Source organism: Bos indicus x Bos taurus, chromosome 2 (assembly GCF_003369695.1).
Source record: "Bos indicus x Bos taurus breed Angus x Brahman F1 hybrid chromosome 2, Bos_hybrid_MaternalHap_v2.0, whole genome shotgun sequence".
Taxonomy (NCBI): Eukaryota; Metazoa; Chordata; class Mammalia; order Artiodactyla; family Bovidae; genus Bos; species Bos indicus x Bos taurus.
The window spans coordinates 84,227,762-84,243,485 of record NC_040077.1 but is presented as its reverse complement, the minus strand read 5'-3'; the positions used below and the strand labels follow the sequence as shown (position 1 = coordinate 84,243,485).

The following is a 15,724-nucleotide window of genomic DNA, read 5'->3' as shown; positions in this document are numbered from 1 at the left end:
GGGAAGAGATGAGAACATAAATGTTCAAATCTATAATTTTACATTCAGAAAAGAAAAAAGCTCTGTTGTTTTCATAATTTGAAGGACAGACAGTAATACTGGTTCAAACACTCTTAACTGGTGATAAACCTTTTAAAAGGTTGATAAGCAAGGAAACAGGAGTGTGATGCATGTGCCTGTACAAGTGCTCAGTCACGTCTGACTCTTAGCCCACCAGGCTCGTCTGTCCATGGGATTTTTCAGGCAAGAATACTGGAGTGAGTTGGCCATTTCCTCCTCCAGGGGATCTTCCCTACCCAGGGGTGGAACCTGCGTCTCTTGCGTCTTCTGCATTGGCAGGTGGATTCTTTACCACTGCACCGGCTCAGAAACCCAGGAGTGTGGACTTATGATCATATCATTAGAAGTGTTCCCAAATGGAAGAACACAAGTGGTACACCAGGTGAAAAGATAAACGGCCCCATGAGTAAAGAGCTTAAACATCTAAAATCATTAACTGGAGATGTCTGCCTATTCCTGCTCAAATAAAGATGCCTGGTTATGTGTACAATCATTAAAAAATACCATATGAAGAGTGAAGGGAAGTCACTTAGTCATGTCTGACTCTTTGCAACCCCATGGACTGTAGCCTACCAGGCTCCTTGGTCCATGGGATTTTCTAGGCAAGATTACTGGAGTGGGTTGCCATTGCCTTCTCTAGGGGATTTTCCCGACCCAGGGATCGAACCTGGGTCTCCCACATTGTAGGCAGACGCTTTACCATCTGAGCTACCAGGGAAGCCCTTTATAAAATACTATATAGATTTCTTCTAATGGCTTTCTTGAGAAACCACAAAAATAAAACACTCACTGATCACTAAATATTCACTTTCAGAACTAATAGAGCATTTTTAAAATTTCAGCTTCACTAAGGTGTAAGTGACATATGTAATTGTAAGAGAGTGAAAACGTGCATTGTGATGATACAATATGTATATGTTGTGACAAGTAAAGATAAAACTGACACTATCAGTTTTTGCTACTTTAAAATCTAATAAATTCAATTTAAAAAATACTACTTAAAACTGTACAAATGAAAAAATACTTCATCCTATAAGCAATAAAACAACAGAAATATTAGATTAGTATGCTACAGCTTGCTAATAAAGGACCCTTTTAGCTGAAATACTTTTACTTCTTAAAAAGATTTAAAAGGTTTCTTACATGGGGCAGTAGATGAAGAAGGGCGTCTCCACTCATTGTTCCTACAGCTAGTGCAACAAGGAATGTAAGAAGGAATTTGAAGCATCCTTGGTTAATGATGGGAACCAAGATCACGCCTAGCAAGGAAAGCAGGCTAATGACAGTGATAGAAATGATACCACAAATCCACGCTGTAGGAAGAAAGTAATGATCAATATTAGTATGCCATTATAAACAAAAAAGCTCCAAAGAATAAACATAAGATAAATGAGTCATGGAAGACTGATTATCCTACCCAGACTATGTTTTTTAAGAAACTTTGTATTTTGGCACTACTGTTTAAAAACAAAACAACTATATTCAAGGTGGTTACCTTGAATACTTAAAAAAAGAATTAAACTCAGACCAAGTTAGAAATAGTATTTTCAGTGGTCCACCTTATTAGAAACAGGGGCTTAAAATGACTTAAGGCTGTGGTTCACTTACACTATTTAGATTTAAATAAAATTTTGCCAATGTCTAAAGGCACAGTCATAGCAATAAAACTGTTTACTTAGAGACTCTAATTATAAAACTCTCCTGTGAGCATTAAAGAATCTAAGCATCCAACACACTATAATCTATGGAAATCTTTCTAATACAAAGTCTAAGAAACTTTTAAATATCAGCTCCAAATAGAAATATACTCAGGTAAGACCAAAAAAAGCCTTATTACTGGTTGCTTTATTGTATTCCTTATTTTTACAAAGGATAATTCAGTCCTGTTTTCCTTGGTATCATCTGTCTTCCATACCCAGTTACAAATTCCCTTTCCCCCAATTTAATTTTCTGTACAATTTACTACTTTTAAAATTTCACTATATAGTTTTAACTGGATCAGAACACAGGAGAAATGTTTTCATATGACTTGTAAGAAACAGGTGGAATTTTGTGCACATTTCTTTTTCTAGGCTATTCATAAGTAGGTATCACAAATTAATGCCAGTGGTTCAGGGAGTGAGCCATTTTCATTTAAAATGAGAGATTACTTTTTTTAATGGCCTAAACAAATGTGTTAAACTTTAATACTTACAGCAAATTTCACTGAAGAGTGATAATTTTGAAAAGGTTTAATCTAAAATGATATTTTCCTAATCAAACCTAATAGGACTATAAATCTGCTGAAAGATTTTATGTTAAGTCTTATGATAAATCAACAAAGGAAAAATGCATTTCTTTATCAAGATAACTTAAAATTTTGAAAGACAAACAGAAATAAAGATAGATTAAAAAGAAAACTTTAATTGACCTGCTAAATGCTAAACTATCAATAAAACTGTGTTTATTCACTGGACATTTTAGTCACACTATCCAATAACCTTAACACTACAGCTAGTGTTCTCGTTAGCTAAATTAGTTCTGAATAAAACAATAGGTCATCTGTTATTAATGGAAGTACTGTGATTTATGCTAAATGTAACAGATAATTACTATGATATAAACACTGGGAAGCTAAAGGGTCAAAAAAGATTGAAACACAGCCAGAGACTGAATACACTGGCTTCTATCCTTCTTAAGGATTTGGGGGCAATAAAGGAACAGAAATTCAATTCTCAAAGAATCAAGGTCAGGGAAAGATTCATTATAAAGGCAACATCCTGGTTAGTGGATCCAAAAAATAAGGAGATTTCTCCCAACTATGGTTGGGACTACCAGGCACAGGGAACTGGAGTTAAACAAACAAAAAATAACCTGTTGTATAAAGAAAAATATAAGGTCAAACAAGTTTAAAGACTGACTTCATAATGATGACCAAGTTAAGTTACTTTATTTGTGTGTGCCCCATGTAAAGATTGGAAGGATCAAATCAATGGGTGGGAGAGCCTGGTTGGAGAAAAGAGACTAAGTATACATGAAGTCAAGGAAACAATAAAGTTACTGGTCAACTAAACCAAAAAAGGTTTGTCAAAACTACTGCAACTCTCTAGCTCCAATCAAACTACTGGCGGGAAAATAATTAAAAAGGGAGAGAACAAAAGATACAATAACTAAAAGGGAAACACCAAGGCTAATAATGAAAACATTAAACCTGAAGATAAAATGTCTTACATATTAATATACAACTCTCCCTTCCCAAATATATTTTTCCTTAGTTTGTCAAAAATCCAATTTAGAGGCAATATATCTCAAGAGCCAATCTAAAAGATACTTTAATCAAGAAATTAAAGAAAAAGAGCACAGAATAAAGAGTCTATGAAGCCATAAACATTTTAAAATGTTCTATGATGATTTACAATCTCAAGTGACTTTTGGTCAATTAGTCAAAACTCAAGTTACCAAATAAATCAAAATCGAATTCGGTGAAAATCAATCGCCAGTATGCTAACAGGTGAGCTAAATACATTGTAGTGTAAGTGGTTCAGTTGTGTCTGACTCTGAGACCCCATGAACTGTATGTAGCCTGTGAGGCTCCTCTGTCAATGGAACTCTCCAGACAAGAATACTGGAGTGGGTTGCCGTGTCTTCCTCCAGGGGACGTCCCAACACAGGGATCAAACCCAGGTCTCTTGCGTTGCAGGCAGATTCTTTACTGTCTGAATCACCAGGGAAGACCAAATACATTATAACTGAAGACCAATCACTGGCAGACTGATACACATATAAATTAGACAAGTGTTTACACATGTAATTAAAGGAGAGTCTGTGTTAAAGGGTAAACAAGTTCATGTGTGCACAAATGGGTATATGTCACATATTACACACTCCCAGGTACAATTTCTCACTGATCAGTGCTGATAATTATATCTCCTTCTCATCCACCTTAGAAAGCAAATCTGTAAACTAAAAGAGATGTCTGAAAGAGAGCAGCTCATTTAATGATTAGAAAATCACTGGTATTTGTGCTGACATCTGAAACTCAGAGAATACAAGAAAACATAATCCCTCAAAAGCAAAAGCATTACATGAATCAATCCCAGGTCACAGCATTGCCCAACTTCCAAGATGAAACTCAGATACATGCATGCCTGTATTCATTAGAGGATTATTCACAATAGGCAAGCATACATTGATGAATGAATGAACTAACAAAATGTGGTGTATATATGCCATGGAGTATTACTCAACCATAAAAAGGAATGAAGTTCTGATACATGCTATAACATAGATGAACCTTAAAAACATTATACTGAGGGCTTCTCTGGTGGCTCAATGGTTAAGAGTCTGCCTGCTAATGCAGGAGATGCGGGGTTCATCCTAGATCCAGAAGGATCCCACATGCCACAGAACAACTAAGCCTGTGCACCACAATTATAGAGCCTGTACTCCAGAGACCAGAAGCCAAAACTACTGAGCCCAAGCGCCACAGCTACTGAAGCCCGAGTGTCCTAGAGTCTGTGCTCCACAAGAGAAGCTACCGCAATGAGAAGCCTATGCACCACAACTAGAGAGTAGCTTCCACTCGCCACAGCTAAAAAAAGCTTGAACAGCAGTGAAGATCCAGCAAAGCCAAAATAAATAAATAAATTTATAAAAACAAAAATAAAACTAAACAATTTCCTACATTAGGAAAAGAACCACTATGTTAAGTATTTCACAATAAAGCAGACAAAAAGACAAACATTGTATGATTCCACTTAAATGAACTCTCTAGAACAGTCGAATTCAGAGACAAAAGATTAGAGGTTACCGGGGGCTGAGGTTAAGAGGGAAATGAATTATTGCTTAATGATTACATAGCTTTTATCTGAAAGTGAAAGTTTCTCAGTTATGTCCAACTCTTTCCAACCCCATGAACTATACAGTCCATGGAATTCTTCAGGCCAGAATACTGGAGTGGGTAAGCCATTCTCTTCTCCAGGGGATCTTACCAACCCAGGGATTGAACCCAAGTCTCCCACATTGAAGGCATATTCTTTACCAGCTGAGCCACCAGGGAAGCCCAGCTTCTATCTGGGGTGGTGGTTAAAACAAAAAGTTACAAAAATAGTGTGATGGTTGCACAACATTGTGAGTGTAACAAATGCACAATGGTTAAGACAGCAAATTTGATGTTATATATATTTTAGCATAATAAAATAGTTAAATAGCTAAAATGGCAAAGTCAAAACTAAACCCAAAGTCCCCTCTTAATCCATTGTTATTTCCAGTAAATCATACGATTTTCAGAGAATTCTTGGCCAAGTAACTCATTTATCACTTTTGTCTCTCTCAGAGTAGCTTTATATAAAAGGGAAGACAGCTTCATATAAAAGGATTTACATGAAAAATAAGTATAATTAAACATGAAAATAAGAAATACTAACTTTATTAATCCAAATGGCAATCACTCTTTCAAAATTTGAGCTAATTAGGACAGAGGAAGAGGGACACAAGATTACTACCAAACTTGTAGCTATACAAGATTTTCAGAATATATGCCATTGAAAATACATGTAAGCGTAAAGCTAATTAATTTCACATATCTATTACTTATTTTTGCCAATGCCAAGAAATAAAAGCTAGAGCCAAATTTCCTATTTCAGATAATTCAGAAATTTTTTAGTTATTTTCTATAGATTACAACTATTCCACCACAACTGTTTCATTAGCAAAACAGCCCTATTATCCCGTAAATTTACGTTATCATACGTGTTTTCTTATGCTGATTTCTTGTTAATTTTAAATAATAATTTTAGCTTCCTAGCACAAAACTTTAAGGAATAGTGATTCTCCTAACAAGTTATAAGAAAATTACTATTTCTTTGACCTATAAGTAATAAAAGTTGTTTTGAATTTACTGTCCTTGAAATACTTTCCCATGCTATTTAAGTACATACATATTTCCACAATTAATAACATATACATTTAAAGTTCAAATATCATAATTTCCTAGATGTAAAAAAAGCCAATAAAATTGTTTTGATTTCCAACCAAATTATTTGTCTTTTTTAAGTCACAATTTGTTTGGTATAAAGCCAAAAGAAACCCAAAATAACAATAAATGATAAACAATGAAAGGAATTTTTGTAAAATTTATACCAACCTAACACTATGCAAACTATTAAGTACAACTAGCAAATGTTTTCTTTATTTGTACCCAGCATACCATATGCAATAAAAAACACTAAATGTCTGAAACAAGCTTCACTTATTCTGCAAATTAGGTTGCTTAAAACATTAAAGGTCTTCAAGCTTAGTTATTCACCAACTCCCTTTCTCATTATCTAGAGAGAAAATGCATTCTTTTAAAAAGAAGCGCTCATCTGTGGAAACTTTCTAATTAACTTGGTTCAAAGCATGTGCAAGATGGCAGTTTTCTACACTGTTTCAGCATTTTAATTGGTGGAAAATGCTTAGCAGCCTATTTACAACCTCCCCCACTCCTTGGTAATTAAGCTAGGGTCAACTCTATGACTAAATGAGCTAATCTTGAGAAACAAATGATTTCTAACATACACAGTATATAGCATATTTGGTTTACAGCAGTCTTTGAACAGTTAATGAGGTAGTAGCTGTGTCACTATGGGAGATTTATACAGAACAAGTTAACCTTCTTAAATGGTGCAGCAGTCATTAAAAATAATTACTAGCAGGGCATTCTAACAATTATTAACATCTATCAGGACATAATTAATTCAAGTTTCATTTCTGACAATGCTAATAACCACCTGCAAACCACTAATCAATATTCACTATTAGTAATGTACTTGTTTTCAAAGCAAGTACACTTTTCTCTAAGGCTTTTTAGATTGAATAAAGTGCAATTTTCAATATTACTATAGTTAAGCATCTGTCAACACTTTTGTTAAAATATGTAGATTGTATCAATACTATGACATAGACAACTCTAAGTCATAACCCACAGCTAATGTGAAAATAAATAACCAGAGTTTTTTAAGAAACTGCACAAATAGAAAAGGCTATTAGTTTTAACTCTAGATGCCTCAATCTTTTCAGCCTCCATCTTTCCCCTGTAAAGAACAAATGAATTTTATTTTTAATTAAGATAAATAATCTTAGACCTAGCACATACTTTTATTCCTGCCAGTGAGAATTTATGAGTGCCTGAGAGAGCACTGGCTCCCGAGGTGTTTAGTTATCTACAAAGATCAATGAGCATGAAGCCAGAAAGGGGACATATGTTGTCTATCCAAAGATCATTAGTCAAGTCTAGTGTGTGGACTCACTTTCTCTGCCCTTTCAGATCTAATCAGACTGAACCCAGCTTGTCTACTAGAAGACTATTCTTAGATTTTTTTTTAATGACTAATCTACACTTAGAGTAATACTTACATCAATATTTACCTGTACCACTTTCCTGTCTACATCTGCTTTATCTGTCAAAACACTAAACTCTCCTTATCTCCCTGTCGCTTACATTCTGGCCAAGAACACTTAAGAGCCTTTTCAGCAGGAAGCAGTAGAGCATAGCACAGGGAAAGAGCACAGTGGTTACATTACAGGCTTTAGATGGAGAATAATCTAGTTTCTATCACAGCTCTGTTCTGTGATTTGGGCATGTTACTTAACTTCTCAAACCTCCTTTCCTCAGTAAAGAGAAGTAAAGAAAAATGTCTAGCTCATGGGAATAACAAATTAAACTCTTGTAAAAGTGGTGTTTAAAATAGCACATTGTAATAAGGCTCTAATAAATATAGGCTATTATGATTAATTTATCCATTCTGAGGTTATTATTTTCCTATTGCAAAGAAATTAACCAAGAATAGGTAGGAACCTAAGAGACTTAGTTATGTATTGAGAGCATCTCCTGTATGTGTAACTCTTGTAAGCATTAAGGAATGTCTCTGTCTCAAACGGAACTCTTATACTAGAATGTGATATTCATAAACATGTCTACCTTATTGCTCTACTGCTCTACACTATGAAAACTTTTAAAATGCTGCCCTTTCAGTCTTTTATCTATTTTATCAAAATTCTGTTTTTTTAAGCTCATATTCATACACATAAATTTAGTCACTTTAATTACTATTCAATTGGTACAGAATCTGCCTGTGATGCAGGAGACCCTAGTTCAATTCCTGGGTTGGGAAGATCTGCTGGAGAAGGGATAGGCTACCCACTCCAGTATTCCTGGGCTTCCCTGGTGGCTCAGCTGGTAAAGAATCTGCCTGCAATGTGGAAGACCTCAGTTTGATCCAAGGTTGGGAAGATCCCCTGGAAAAGGGAAAGGGTACCCACTCCAGTATTCTGGCCTGGAGAATTCCATGGACAGTCCATGGGGTTGCAAAGAGTCGGACATGACTGAGTGACTTTCATTTCATTTCAACTATATCTTAGGCATTTCAACCAGAAGTGCATTCAACATGATTTTGCACATATGAAGTTCATGAAATACTACTCATTCTTCTTGAGAACACTGTATTATCAACGTACACTAGGCTGACTTACAAGTGTTCTTTCTAGGTTAGAAACAAAAGCTTATAGACTAATATTAAGTAATTTATTCATTCAATCAATATATGAGTGTTTACTTTTTGTCCAAAGTATCTTTTATCTTAGGCACTAGTGATGCTCAGATGAAAGACCCAGTCACTTCCTTTAAGCAACTAAAGGCAAACAAAAAGATAACTAATCCAATTATTAAGATCCCTGAACTCTGTACCATGATGGCAATATCCACAGGGTGTCAAGGTAGGGGACTTAATTAAACCTAGTACAGTCAATTAAGTTATTCCAGGGAGACCAATCATTGAGGAATCACAGTGGTCAGCCAAGCAGAGACACTTACAAAGTAAAAATGCAGAGAAGAATCAAGGAAAACCAGCATAATCTATTATCATGGTTTGTTAAAATTAGAAGGAAGGGGAAGAAATGAATGGTGGAAAATAGAAATGTGATAGTAGGTAGACATGGATCATATTCTAAAAAGCATGATAAACTTTGAACATAGCATAATGCAGTATTTTAAAATAAATGAGGAAAACTATACCTAGCACATCACATCAAATCCACGTCCTCATAGCTACTACTACTTACAATATTAAAAAATGTAAAGAAAAATACTAGAGATCTAATGAAAATGTTAAGTAGCATTAACAATATATGGCAAAAATCACAAAGGGGATATCAGAATTTCCTAAATGTGGAAAACAGCACAGTGATTAACCTCAGACTTGGCGGATTTTATCATTTACTAGGTCTGGGAACTGTGGGCAAGTTACTAACTTTTCTATACCTTACCTTACTTATTACCCATAAAAACAAGAATCATATAATAGCTTCCTCAAATAATTCAATTAGTATTAAAATTTAGTGAAGAAAAGTATGTAAAACACTTTGCACATGTGAATACCAAAATGATTAAGCTTCCCAGAACTGAACTCTACCACTATCACTCACTAGTTTTAAGACCCTGGGAAATTTTTTAGGGTAACATTCTCTATTTCATATTACTGTTACAAGGAGTAAATGAACTGAGTATAGAACAGTGCCTACAATACATGTTTGTAAATAAATAAAAGTCCATGTATTAAATAAATACTGGCTATCACTAAAAAGAAAAATCTATGTCAGAGTGTCCAAATAAATCTAGCTTAAGTGCTAAGCATGATCTATGAGGGGAACAGAAACACAGGCAGGGAAAATTATGGAGTTATTTCAACAATTCAGTAAAGAACCAAGGAGGATATGAACTGAAGTTATGACAGAGTGGAGAGAACTGGAAAATACTTAAGACTCAACTGGACTCAACAACTGATTATACAAGTGAAAATAGGAAATGAAAACAGAAACCACAGATAGAGAAAAATCATCAAAGATTTTCAGATTTTATCAAAAGAATAAATTGGAATGACATTTGGGATTCAATAAGAGGTACAAATTCTTATGGAATAGAAGTTTCAGAAGGAGGTACCTGTAAACATCAAGGTGGAGCAATGTAGCCAACTGGATATAATGAAAAAGTACAAAGAAAGAAGTTTAAAAATAGTTTTGATTTTACCCATTTGGTTTTACTAAGTGCCCATGATGAAGTTCATGTGCCAATCACTGGCATTCTGAGACATTCCTAGAGTTTAACCACACTAGCTTCCCTTTTCATGTCTTTAAAAATTTTGTAATCTTGGCTTTTCACTAGAGCCCCTCATCTTGCTAAATATTAAGTAATTATAACATCATGTAACTTTAATTAATGGCCCCCTTATTAACATTTGCCCATAAAGAAGAATCTATTCATGATAAACCTGCATTTCCTTTCCAATCTATTAGTTCTCTGTCCACAACAAAATGTTCCTATGTAATGCCAGAAGAGATGAGTAAACTGTATTATGCCTGTCTTCCTCCAATCTTTTCTAAACACAAATACTTAAAACATGATTAAAATATACTGAAAGACACAAAAATAAGGCAATCATTTGGAACTGCTTTCTGATTCCAACTATATTTTTAAAAAAAGTACAGAGACTCTTTTGAGGAGAAAGAACTTAAATCTTTCTTACCTGATGCCCCTATATTTGCCTTATCTTCAGGAACCTGATTTTTATCCTTATTTAAATCTTCAACTAAAAGTTTGTCAAAATGCTCAATACAAAGTCGGCTGTCAATCTGATATAACAAAGCAGGGCAAAGGTATGTAAATAGATCAGATGAGATTGGAGAGTTGGCACGATGACCATGGTATTTTAACAACTGAGTGACGTTCAAACACTGCAAGAAAATTGATAAAACAAATTAAGAGTACTTTAAGAAGATTAGGCAGAAAAAGTACTATATAGTAAAATATATTCTAAATATAATTTTAAAACAATCTGCAATATAAATATCTACTACAAAGAATGATTTTTAATAGGAATTTATGAGAGGAAAGAATTCAACCTGATTACCCCAAACTTTTTATGGATTTTAACCATTCTCCACTGCAACATATAAAAGACAATGACTTTCTGCCATTAATGATTTAGAACTATATTCCCAAGATCCTGAAGGAGTAAAGAAAAAAAATCACTTCCCTAGTCAAACTGCAATCATCATTTGCTCGAGATTCTTATTTGGTGAAACTGTTAAATAGACTTAAGAGTACTTTAATAACTTTATATTAAAATATAAAAAGATACAGACATTTTTACTACCTAAGGTACCCCAGAAGAATATCGTATAGTGAAATTCTATCCCAGTGCTAAAACTGCAAGATTAAAAAATGCAGCTTTATACACTAGAACTTTTTAAGTACAAAGTATAAAAAAACTAAGAAGAAAACAAATAACAAAAAAAAATCTGGACCCATCACTATACAAATATCTACAACTAAGGGAATGGAGTATCTCTTTTCCACATATATGCACTCTGGTTGCATGCTTGCTTACTGTATCTATAATGTAAAAACACAAAATCAAAACATACAAATGATTTTTGTCATGTCAAGTCTTTACATGAGGTACTACTACCCTATCTAATGCATAGACCATTTCCAGAAAACTTGAAAAAATCCCCATTATGCATCAGGCCTATAAGGATACAAAATAATAAGATTGATGATCCAGACCCTGCAAGTAGAATCCAAAGAGTAAACACTAATGTTTAGTTATGATAATGTCTAGTTATTATCAACAAGAGACTCTAGGATATTACCCGTGGTAATAAATTAACAATTTCTTTAAAAGTACACTAAGATTTTAAAATTTGCTGAAAACCCAATATCTAGTGATTTGTCTAGTTAAGAAACAAAGATATTTACTTAGATGTAAAACACATTTCAGTAATAAGAGACCAAAACAAAGGTTGAGGTCATCTTCCACAATAGGTGCTGCTGCTTTTTATATATCTGAACAATAATAAATTCAACAGCTTTTCCTACACTTTAATGAGAGCTAAATATAAGAATAAGGGTATTGATACACTTTTAATGAAACAAAAATGTTTTTAAGGTGAATAGCTGTTTAAAAATCAAGAAGTAACAAATCAAATGTGAAAGTATTCAAAGGAGAACAAAAATTTAGAATAAGAGAACCATCCCATTGCTATTGGCATTTCTCATTATTATATCTTTTTGCATTCAGTGTTCATCTGTCAAAAGCATGAGAAAAGACTAATCTGAGCATGTAGGTCCTGTGGTAAAGTGACAGAGAAAACAAACCTACCACATGTGCAAAATACCTGACTTTGGAGCTAGATCAGTGACTAGAAATCACTCTGTAGTTAATTCAATAAGTTAATTATTTTGAAAGAGAAACTGTCTAAACAAAAAAAGGACTTCAATTTTCAAGCATCTAGAAACTGGTTAACAGTAACAACACATAAGCTAACTTGGAGAGTCAAAGCAAGTCTTAAGCAAGAGAGTAAAATAAGGAATAAAAGAAATATATTTCCTGACAACCTTTAAACATTTAGAATTGAAGGAACCCAAATGTGAAAACAAACAATGCAAGTAAAAATGCAGATAAAAATCTTTAATCTGATTTTTATCCCTTAATGTATTTTGTAACTGGAAACAAGTTTAAATACGGTTGTCTATTCCTCTGTTACTTTTCTTTTTACCTAAGAGTACTTCAGAATCATCTGAGAGTTACAGAGCAACTACCTTATTCTGCTTACCTCATGTTGACGATCATCTTCATTATGATCTTTGTGACTAGCAGCTGAATAAATTGCACTTTTTTTAACATGTGGTGCTTCTCGCTTTCTAGTATGTCGAAGTTCACCTTCAATATCAGGATCAAGATCTTGGTGTCCATGACCAGGATCATGACCATTATGTTCTGGAAGACGTACATGAGAATGACCTGGGTTATGTACACGATCAGGTTTGTGGACCCGATTATGTTCATACTGTTCACCCTGATCATGGTTAGAGGGAAAACCTGGTGTAATAACCCCAGAATTTTCATTACTTTTCTTCTCTTTTCTCTTCCTCTTTCCTTTTGGTAGCTTACTTTCAGATTGCTCCTGTGTTTTATTGGTCTCTGTTGAAGGTTCATGGCTAGGCTCCCCATGCTCACTGTGAGTAATGGAATCATTAGGAAAATGGCGAGTAGTGTTATGATCAAGGTGATGACGCAAACAGTGGTGATGACATAAGCGATGACTATGGTCATGCATATGTTTATCATCAGATTTTACAGACACTTCAATTGTCTCTTTCTCTGGATCACACTTACGGTTTCTTTTTGCTGATACACTGGTCACAGTTTGATTTTCTGAATTTAAATGATTATGGGAATGCTGGTGGTTATGTGAGTGAAAATGCTTTCCCTCTTGAACTGCCAAAATATCTAAGTGAGAAACATGATCGTGGCCAAGATCCTCATGATTAATCTCAACTACTTTTATCTCTCCAAGGCCCAAGTTTGTTAAAAGTTTCTCCAGACCAAAAAAGGATAATCTTCCATTTTCACCATAACGGTCAAAAAGTTTTTCAATATAATATTTTTTTTCATTTTCAGCATCCAGCACTGAAAATTCGCTTGACTCCGATTCTGTCATTCCACGATGGTGTCTGTGATGCTCTTCAGAACCATGGTCATGTTCTTCATGGCAATGGTTGCAATGATGGAAAATAAATGTCAGCAAACAAATGAGGCAAAATTTTGTGTGCATATGTACCTTCATTTCTATTTTTCCTAAAGGGAAAGAAAAACAAACATTAGTTTATACTTATGCACATTAAAAATAAACACAGCTTTTCAGCAGTTGTCAATTTACTAGGTAAATGTTTTACCTCATTTCTTTCATGATTATGAATTATCCTTTCCTAATTCAATCCCCTATAAAAATAGCCCCTTTTAATTTATCAGAATATTGTATAGCCCTTCAAATTAATACAAGTTTGCTTAAAACACACTTGCAAGATTACTGACTCCCTTTTAAGCACAATACTTTATAGTCTATGTACATTTATACAGGAAATGTTGGCTTCCTTCCTATCTGGTCCTTTACAAAAAAGTTTATTGGTTTCTGTTCTTGAGATCCTGACCAGTACAATAATGCAGTAAGATGAAATACAATAAAAAATGTGTAAGAATCAGAAATGAAACTGTCATTATTCACAAATGACAGGACTGGGTATGCAGAAAGTACAAAAGAAACTGTAAGAATTAATAAGTTAATTTAGTACAATTGCTAGACCTAAGGACAATTAACTGTATTTCTCTACACCAGCAATAATTAGAATATGAAATTAGAAAGTTTATAATTCATAGCAGCAAATAGCTAGAAATAAATCTAACAAAAGATGTGTAAGACTTTTTCATAAAAAAAAGGATAACATATTACTGAGAGAAGTGAAGGACCTAAATAAATGGATGGCTTTATCATGTTCAAAATTGGATGTTATAGAGATCCAATGTAATGCCCAACTAAAATTCCAAAAGTTATTTTATGAAAATTGATGAGGTATTTTTTTAATTTTTATTTATTTTTTTTTGGTTGCCCTAGATCTTCATAGCTGTGCATGGGCTTTCTCTAGTTGTGGAAAGCGGGGCTACTCTCCAGTTGTGTGCATGCTTCTCATTGCAGTGGCTACTTGTGTTACAGAGCACAGGTTTGAGGGCACATGGGCTCAGTAGTTGCAGCCCTTTGGCTCCAGAGCACAGGCTCAATAGTGGTGCCACATGGGCTTAGCTGCTCTGTGGCATGTGGGATCTTCCCAGACCAGTATCAAACCCATATTTCCTGCATTGGCAGGCATATTCTTTACTACTGAGCCACCAGGGAAACACCTTGATGAGGTATTTTTAATGTTTATATGGAAACAGAAAGGGCCAATGAACAAGACACTCATCTACCAGTTGCTAAAGACAGTGTGGATATTTGGTGTAAGAACAAACAAATAATGTAGTATGAAAACAGAAAAATTCTCTTTTCCTTGGAGCTTAGTCAACTAGATATCCATACAGAAGAAGAAAACTTGACTCCTACCTCACACCATATGTAAACATCAATTATAGATGGATTGTAAATGTAAATCTAAAACAGTAAATTGTAGAGTAATAAAAGGGTCCAAAACTGTACTGCCCAATATAGTACGTTAAAAAAAAAACTAAGAAGCACCTTGGCCTCAGGCTTAGTTTGCTCTTAAGCAGACAAAACAAGTATTTTAAAATGTGTTTTATATGGTGATATCATTAGTTAACGCAATGTAGCTTTTTACAAATATCCATAAATACTTTAAATTGGGTTATCATGTAATTATATTACGTACCTTTCAACAAGAACCCGTAAGCAGCAAGTTAATTTCACATAGTCCAAAACTTTAGCAGACTCTCATTGAATTGAGTGCTATTCATTATTTTTGGAAGTAGCCACATGCAGCTACTTAAATTTAAACTAACAAGTTAAATACAGGACTTCCTTGATGGTACGTTGGATAAGAATCCGTCTTCCAATGCAGGGGACAAGGATTCAATCTCTGGTCCAAGAGAATTCCCCATGCTGAGGAGAAACTAAGCCCATGCACCACCAACTACTCAGCCCATGTGATCTAGAACCCATGAGTCACAACTACTGAGCCCACATGCTGGAACTACTGAAGCCCATGCTTTTAGAGCCTGTGCTCCACAGCAAGAGAAGCCAAGACAATGAGAAGCCTGTGTACTGCAACTAGAGAGTAGCCCCTGCTCTCTGCAACTAC

The 15,724-nt window shown here is 34.5% G+C and overlaps 1 protein-coding gene across 4 annotated transcripts in view; it reads right to left on the bottom strand.

Moving 5' to 3' along the window:
• The window catches only part of SLC39A10 (solute carrier family 39 member 10), a 93,124-nt gene that overhangs the window by 24,592 nt on the left and 52,808 nt on the right, over positions 1-15,724 (bottom strand). For all 4 annotated transcript variants that reach the window (XM_027563276.1, XM_027563295.1, XM_027563267.1 and 1 more), the window contains 3 exons: positions 12,691-13,715; positions 10,599-10,806; positions 1,204-1,373 (listed from right to left, as the gene is read on the bottom strand). In XM_027563276.1, coding sequence (XP_027419077.1) covers positions 1,204-1,373; positions 10,599-10,806; positions 12,691-13,704 — 1,392 coding nt within the window. In that variant the 5' untranslated portion in view covers positions 13,705-13,715. The remainder of the gene's footprint in view (positions 1-1,203; positions 1,374-10,598; positions 10,807-12,690; positions 13,716-15,724) is intronic.